Genomic DNA, 8,342 nt, shown 5'->3' on the forward strand with positions numbered 1-8,342 from the left:
AGGATCGCTTGAGCCCAGGAGTCTGAGGTTGCTGTGAGCTAGGCTAACGCTACGGCACTCACTCTAGCCAGGGCAACAGAGTGAGACTCTGTCTCAAAAAAAAAAAAAAAAAATAGCCAGGTGTAGTAGGCGTGCACCTGTAGCTACTTGGGAGGCTGAGGTAGGAGGATCCTCGAGCTCAGGAGTTCAAGGCTGCAGTGAGCTATGATTACACTACTGTACTTCAGCCTGGGTGACAAAGCAAGACCCTGTCTCCAAAAAAAAAAAATCTGGCAGTGCCAGGCCTCAATCCACATATGGCAACAATTGGTTAGAACTGAATAACAGCTGCCCCCTTCCTGGGGAAGGTATTCTCTAGGTTAGTATGGCCCCTACCTGGCCATTTTACTTACTTTCGCTATCTACTAGTCTCCTGTAGACATGAGTTTTTGACCCCTTCTCTAAGTATGGTTGTCTGGGTAGGTAGAATGGAGACTGGGAGTTTTGGACTTGAAGACATAGAGGACAGCAGATCATTATGTTAGAAGAACCGCCAATGCGAATGTTGAATGCCCTTAGAGTGGTGGCAGGGAATGTGACAAGGGGATATTATGAACCCAGGATTGGAATTCTTGAGGACAGTGTGTGCCCTAGAGGTTCATGGAAGAGGTTCATGTGTGTGTGGCTGCCGTGGTCCCATACCGAAGAGATTGTTTTATAAAGGAAGCAGCTGTACAGTGGGTTTGGAAAGAACTGAGGCCTGGAAGCAACGAGTGTGCTAAAGCCCTCTGGTTTACTTACTGCCTTCCCCATGTACAGAAGGTTGAGAGGCTGGGGAAAGTGGGGAATGGGAGAAGCAGCAGCCTCTTATGTTTAGTTTAACATTCTCTGGCCTTCTCCATCTAGGTCTTAATGTCCATTCTCTTGCTGACAGAATGTACCCTGTCCTTTTGGTTCCCCTGACTTAACTTTGGTTCGTGTTTTAGGAGAGAAGCCTCATCAGTGCCAAGTCTGTGGGAAGACCTTCTCTCAGAGTGGGAGCAGGAATGTGCACATGAGAAAGCATCACTTGCAGCTGGGAGCAGCTGGGAGTCAAGAGCAGGAGCAAACTGGTGAGGAGGGTAGGCATAATGGAGGGCTGTATCCTCTAGGTTCAAAGAGCCAAATCACTAGACTACTTGTTATCTTGAAATTTTTTGATTCTGTTTTGGGTAGAGAGACCTGGTCTCATTTGATGGGCTGGTGGTTTCCAAACATAGCCATACTGTAGAATCATCTGCAAACTTTTAAAACATACTTTCTTGTTGCTCATCTTTCCTTCCTCCTCACTACCCTCCCCATAAAACAAAGGAACCTGATAAATGAGATAATTTGTAAGATCCCAGAATCTATAGTTTTAAAAAGTTCCCCTAGTGAGTTCAGTGATAACTAATGCTGATCCGTGAGCCAGCATTTGAGTAGCAGAGTGATAGAAGATTTCTGTATGACAAAGAGTTTAAGTATTCTTTTTACTAATCAGTCATGACTACCTTTTTGCCCTACCTTAAATTTGATAACTTTTTTTATTCTTATTCCTTTTCCGTGCCTTTCCTTAATTATTTTATTCCAAATACTCCTTTCTAAAGATCCATTTATCCCATTCATATGCTAATTCTTCAGATGCTAAACATAAGCAAGGATCATCATCTCTAAGGCTCAGTGCTTCCCTTCCAGATTTTTTTCTCGCTTCCCAAAAATAGATGAGATAGGTGGTGGCATCTAATGTGTAGGTTAACTTCTAGTTCTGAAAGAGAAGGCCAACTTCCTTTTGAAGGAAAATGAGGACTAGGCACAGCCTTGACTGCTGTATGTCTTTCACATCCTCTCCTCTGTGCAGCTGAGCCACTAATGGGCAGTAGTTTGCTTGAAGAGGCTTCAGTACCCAGTAAAAACCTGGTGTCTATGAATTCCCAGCCCAGCCTTGGTGGAGAGTCCTTGAACCTACCAAATACCAATTCTATCCTGGGAGTTGATGATGGTAAGACTTCCAACTCTCCTTTATTCGGGGAAAATGGGCTGCAGCTAGGGGCTAAGGAATGGAGTGTCTCCAAAATGGAGGTTTTAATTAATCTCATTTCTTGTGAGTAGCTGTGGTATGACTGAGTAGCATTTGTGTTCTTATTCTCTGGGGTTGAGAAGTTAATCTGGAAGAAAAAAAAATTTTTTTCTTGGGAGATTGAGGCGGGAGGATTGCTTGAGCCCCAGGAGTTCAAGTCTAGCCTGGGTAACAGTGAGACCTCGTCTCTTAAAAAAAAATAAAAAAAAAAATTCATGAAAGATGATGTAACAAAAGAATAAAGAGAAAATTATTTATAATCCTAGCATCCTAGCCCAACTATTTCTATCTTTCCTGTTGCAGTTATGGAAGAACTTAACTTTTAAAACATTTAAACAGAACATAACCAGGTTTTACAGAGGAGATATAAAGCAATTTCTCCATACCTTCAAAAGCCATATCTTCTGGAAAAAAGAAAGGGCTCTCTAGGAAACACTTGATCCTCTCTGGTATAGAAATTTCACCCAAGTTACACAGGCCAGGCCCTCTTCTATGACAAACTTAACAGGTGAGGTCAGCATGCATTTATTTAGTGCCTACTGTGTGCTGGTGGCACCATGGGAAAGACAAAAGTAGAAGATAGGGACCTTAAAATCCAGTTGAGAAGTGAAAACTTACATATTTGTGGGAATCAACATTAAATAAATAGAAGACAGTATATAGGCAAACATTAAATTTTACGATACAGTCTAGAGAGCCATATTAACTAGAAAGTCCGTAGAAGAAACTTTTTTTTTTTTGACGGCTAAATAGTATATCTATAAACTATTTCAAGAAGATATTCATGGTGATCCCACTGATGAACATTTAATATGTATGGGATCCTGTGTTTCAGTTACTCATATCCTACTCAGTTTTGAGTGTAAGTGACCATGTTTATGTAACTTCCGTATGGAGCCTACAAGGCCCAATGTGCGCTACCACAGTAAGCCTCCTCTGTTTCATGAGTGATATTAGTGGATAAGCAAAGCATGAGGCTCAGAAATTGCATGGAACTAGTTTGCTAGCCTTGAAGAAGAAAGTCCCAAGGGAGGAAGGGACACTGAGTAGGAACTTGGGAAGCCAGGTTTAACTTAAACTATTGACCTTCAATATTGTGCTGTATCGTTGATGATTGCTTTCAGGGCTGGCTTTGGTTCCCTGATCTGCCTGCCTAAGCAGTTTTTACCCTGTTTTGTACACAGTTTTAATCCAGATAGCAGTCCTAAAGCCATATTCTTGATTAGTATATCCAAAAATGATCAACTCCTATATTAAGATTTCTTGACTTTTTTTCCCATTTTCCGTGTATAATACTTTCCAAATTTACTGATAATGATTATCAGGCAGGAATTAACTTGGAAGAAATAGAGAAATGTGGGATTCAGTTTTTCAGGAATAGTTTTTAGAGTTCTTAATGAGACGCTTGATGATCCAGGTTAGGTATATCTGTGGATTCACTTTTCATTGAAACATCTTTCTGTTATTTCACAGAGGTGCTTGCTGAAGGTTCCCCACGTCCCCTGTCTTCAGTGCCTGATGTGACACATCACTTGGTGACCATGCAGTCAGGGAGACAGTCATATGAAGTGTCTGTCTTAACTGCAGTAAATCCACAAGAGGTAAAACTGTCTCTGGCCTTTACTTTGTTTCTGTGGCAACTAATGTGGGGAATAATTGGGATTCTAGAGGATCTGAAAAATTCTCCAATTTCCATTTCCTGGAAACTTTGACTAGAGTATCTTCCCTTACGTTAAACATGAGTTCAGCTTGAAAGGAACCTGAGTGTGCTGGGGTCTTATAAATTGAGAGACTGGTCTGTCATAGCTGGGACTCTTAGCTTTAAAGTTCCTTTATACACATTACTCATTGATGTCTGTTCCCATTGTTCTCTGCCCTATTATAACATGAAGATGGTGCTTTTATTTTATAAGGAAAATTACATCCTGGAAAAAAGTGGTCCCTGAGCAGAAAAAAGTAGTAACAAAACCATCAAAAGTAATTATTGGCTGGGCGCGGTGGCTCACGCCTGTAATCCTAGCACTCTGGGAGGCCGAGGCGGGTGGATCGCTGAAGGTCAGGAGTTCGAGACCAGCCTGAGCAAGAGCGAGACCCCGTCTCTACCAAAAAAAACAGAAAGAAAATTAGCTGGGCATGGTGGCGCACACCTGTAGTCCCAGCTATTCAGGAGGCTGAGGCAGGAGGATCACCTGAGCCCAGGAGTTTGAAGTTGCTGTGAGCTAGGCCGACGCCACGGCACTAGCCCGGGCAACAGAGTGAGACTCTGTCTCAAAATAAAAAAAATAAAAAAAACCAGTCAGCCTCCAAAATCTTAGGATATTTTATTGGTCTTGTGTCACTGTGTCATGGAGTGGATGACTTCATCACAAGCTCATTTCATATTCATAAGCTTTTGCCAAAACCTAAGTAACTTCCCTTTAGTTTTATATTATTTTTTTACAGTGCTCTCTCATCTTTCCCCCTTTCCTTTCATTATAACCTTTATACCACATTAGGCTGTTAGGTCATTCAAATGACTGTGTCCTACATTGAATATTCCCAGTTATTCTGTAACGTTCTGGGGGTACCCAGAATTACAGGGTTCTGGGCATGCATGTTAATGCTTCTTCCAGGACCTTTCTTTGTATTCATTGTTATGACCCATTGTCTAAGCTTTGCTATTTGAAAGTTTTTTGCTATTGGTATCATTGGTTTTTTCCTAAGTCACCTTTTTCTGGTTACTGCTTTGGAATTAGTCATCGTTGTCTTACTTAGCCTTCCACTCTCTTCCTCTATTTTTCTCCTCTTCATTTTTGTGTTTTTAAATTTTTTATTATGGAAGTTTTCAAAGAGTATAGTGAGAGAGAGAATAGTATAATAAACCCATGTACCTATCTCCCAACTTCAGCAATTGACTTTATATTGTTCGTGTTTTATCTCTTTCCTCCTTTTTGTTGTTGTTGCTGTTTTGTTTGTGCTGGAGTATTTTAAAGAAAATTGCAGACATGTCATTTCATCTATATATATTTCAATATATACCTCTAACAGATAAGATTTTTAAAAAATAACTATAATATCTTTACCATACCCACCCAAATCAATAATTATTTATTATATCCTCTAGTAGTTAGTCTATGTTCTTTTTTTTCTTCCTCAAAAATGTCTTTTTATGGTTGGTTTGCTTGAATCAGGATTCAAACAAGACCCATATATTGCTGTATTTGGTTAATATTTCTCTTCATTGTCTCTATTTTTTTAGAGACAGGGTCTTGCTCTTTCACCCAGGCTGGAGTGCAGTGTCGGGATCATAGCTCACTGCAGCCTTGCACTCCGGGGCTCAAGCGATCCTCCTGCATCAGCCTCCCAAGTTGCTGGGATTATAGGTGTGAGCCCCTGTGCTGGTTAGATCTGTTTTTTCACTGGAGCTTCCAAAATAGTGATATCTTAATTCTCTTGTTCCCTCTGCTTTTACTAATTGTGATTCTTTTATAAAAGAAATACTTTCTCTCATCAACCTTAAGGTTGTCCTAAAATAGTCTTTTTAGGAAAGTCATTTTTTCTTTTTACCTACTACAAATTACTATCCTGACAAACAAATCTACAACACTTGGCCTTTTCTTTTTATATTTGAAACCTTGGAACTTTTCTCTCCTATACTGCTAAATACCTTTTTTTAATTGAAGTACTCGAAGTTAACCCAAATAAATGCCAGATATATAAAAACTTCATTCAGTCAACAGATATTTACATATAACTAGTTATGTGTGAGGCATTCTGCAGGTTACTAATTATGTAATAGCAAATAAAATCAAATCTCTGCCTCAAATAGCTTATAGGCAGATTTAGGACCTCTACCACTTAAAACTCCATAACCATGTAAGTGGTGCCCCCAGAGTTGTATTTTACAGAGAGATTAGAATAGGAGGGGTGACAGATCAATAAACTGGCAATTTTTAACAGTGTCAGTCTTGGGAGAAGTAAGGGAATATATTTTAGAGTTTGAGACCTGAAGGCTGAATAGAAAATCATCTTGATGGAGAAGTAGGAGGAGTTGGAAGAATATAACAGGCATAAGGGCAGCAGGAATATGTACGAAGGCAGAAGGTGAGAAGGAGTAGAGTGTCTCTACAGAACCACAAAGGGTTGAGTATGATTGGACATGAGATGGACAGATAGGCTGGAACAGAAAAATGAGATCTGGAAAGATAAGCTAGTCCCTCTCTTGAAGGGCCTTACAGGACATGATTTTATACTGCTGACAGTGGGGAGCCACTGCATGGCTTAAAGGTAGGGTATGACATGATCAGATTTGTGTATGCAGAAAGTCCAGTAATAGTGCATCTGTTCTCTTGAACCTAGGCATATGGGTCTTGGAATTGGCTTCTGAGTATCCATTTCTAGGTGCTGCCCACTTACAGTCTCAGGCAGACACAATAACACAGGTTGCCTAAAAAACAAAGGAAAGTACAGCCTTCACCCCAGGAGGACACTAAGGGCCTAAAAGGCCCTACCTGAGTATCCAGTTTCACAATGGAAGCCACAAACACTTAACAGAAAAATATTAACAACACAAAGGGGAAAGTGCTGCCTTCAATTTAGCTGAAAATCCTGCACTATTTACTTTTTCCTCATGGGTCTTTGTTTTTACAAACACACCCTCTGTCTGAGCCTTACTTGCTTTGTGTTTTCTTCACTATTACCATTATTGTCCTCTTCTTATCACAGGCATTTCCACTGCTTACCCTCCTTTTCTTTCTTCTCTAGTTAGGGTTATCATATCCTGTAATGCCTTAGTTTTTTCAAGCTACAAGGCCCTCAAGACTCCAGGTTTAGTCCTCTTCTTCATATAAGGTCTAGGTAATAACTGGCCATTCCTCTGGTGAGTGAGAAATGTTGATTCCTTAAGAATTCTCAGATGCCAGGCCGGGCATGGTGGCTCATGCCTGTAATCCTAGCACTCTGGGAGGCCGAGGTGGGAGGATCACTTGAGGTCAGGAGTTCAAGACCAGCCTGAGCAAGAGCAAGACCCTGTCTCTACTAAAAATAGAAAAATTAGCCAGGTGTAGTGGTACACGCCTGTAGTTCCAGCTACTTGGGAGGCTGGGGCAGAAGGATCATGTGAGCCCAGAAGTTTGTGGTTGCTGTAAGCTAGGCTGACACCATGGCACTCTAGCCCGGGCAACAGAGCAAGACTCTGCCTCAAGAAAAAAAAAAAAAAGAAAGAAATTACAATGGAAAACATATCAAAAACTACAAGTCACCTGTCATTTAAATGGTTCAGATTAGACAATTTCTATTTTCTCTCAGTATTGCCCCAGGTCTCCTGAGAGTTAGGTAGAGGATTCATTGCACCGGCCTAACTGGGACCCAAGGGCTTTTGAACTCTCATACCTACTAAAGGTCATCCCAAATGGGGTTCCATATTCACATTGAGTTCACATTCTTGAACTCAAAAACCAATATAAGTGATTCCCAGCTAGCTTTGACTACATCTTAGAATGTTTTCCAAATAAAACAAAGCAGAAAACAGAAATTACAAGTTCCATAACATTTCTCATAAAATGCCATTGCTAAGTTTGAGTGCAAACATCTGGATCTTGGCCTACATTAAAAACACAGCATTCTTACATTCCCACCACACAGCATCAAATGAAATTTGTGGTTTAAGTTTTTGAATTTTTCTTGAGATTTTATTTAAATTTCTTTAAATTCTATATCATTAAGTTCTACTATATAAATTACCTTCATCCAACTTAAGATCACCAAGTAAATACATCTCAAGCTCAAGAATTTTTCTGATTAGATTTTAGTAATCAGTTGTTTTTTTTTTTAAAATATGGAACGCTTCACGAATTTGCGTGTCATCCTTGCGCAGGAGCCATGCTAATCTTCTCTGTATCGTTCCAATTTTAGTATATGTGCTGCCGAAGTGAGCACTAAACTCAGTTTTTATTCTGAATTGTTCTCATCTCATTTTCGTTCTCTTTCTTCTTTTCTTTTCTTTCCTCCTTTCCTTCTCCCCTTCCATTTTTTTTTTTTTTTTTTTAAAGAGACAAGGTCTTGCTATGTATTGTTCTCATCTCATTTTTTTTTTTTTTTTTTTTTTTTTTTTTTTCCTCCTTTCCTTCTCCCCCCTCCCCCCCCTTTGCCCTCGACTTCGTCGCTTCGCGTCACGCGGGTGATGTGCCCACACACCGGGAGGCGCGACTCACGCGTGCCTGCGTGCTTGGGAACCAGAAAGGGATCTGGTGTGACCTCGCGCCTACTCTCTTCTCTCTGCCGCACCCGC

The 8,342-nt window shown here is 40.4% G+C and overlaps 1 protein-coding gene across 4 annotated transcripts in view; it reads left to right on the forward strand.

Moving 5' to 3' along the window:
- Positions 1 to 8,342, forward strand: part of ZNF410 (zinc finger protein 410) — a 32,957-nt gene that overhangs the window by 22,818 nt on the left and 1,797 nt on the right. For 3 of the 4 annotated variants that reach the window (XM_012656194.1, XM_012656196.1, XM_012656197.1), the window contains 3 exons: positions 966 to 1,091; positions 1,856 to 1,996; positions 3,548 to 3,675. In XM_012656194.1, the coding sequence (XP_012511648.1) occupies positions 966 to 1,091; positions 1,856 to 1,996; positions 3,548 to 3,675 (395 nt within the window). The remainder of the gene's footprint in view (positions 1 to 965; positions 1,092 to 1,855; positions 1,997 to 3,547; positions 3,676 to 8,342) is intronic. The other variant, XM_012656195.1, reaches the window with a different exon arrangement.

Source organism: Propithecus coquereli, unplaced genomic scaffold, assembly GCF_000956105.1.
Source record: "Propithecus coquereli isolate 6110/MARCELLA unplaced genomic scaffold, Pcoq_1.0 Scaffold5, whole genome shotgun sequence".
Classification (NCBI taxonomy): domain Eukaryota; kingdom Metazoa; phylum Chordata; class Mammalia; order Primates; family Indriidae; genus Propithecus; species Propithecus coquereli.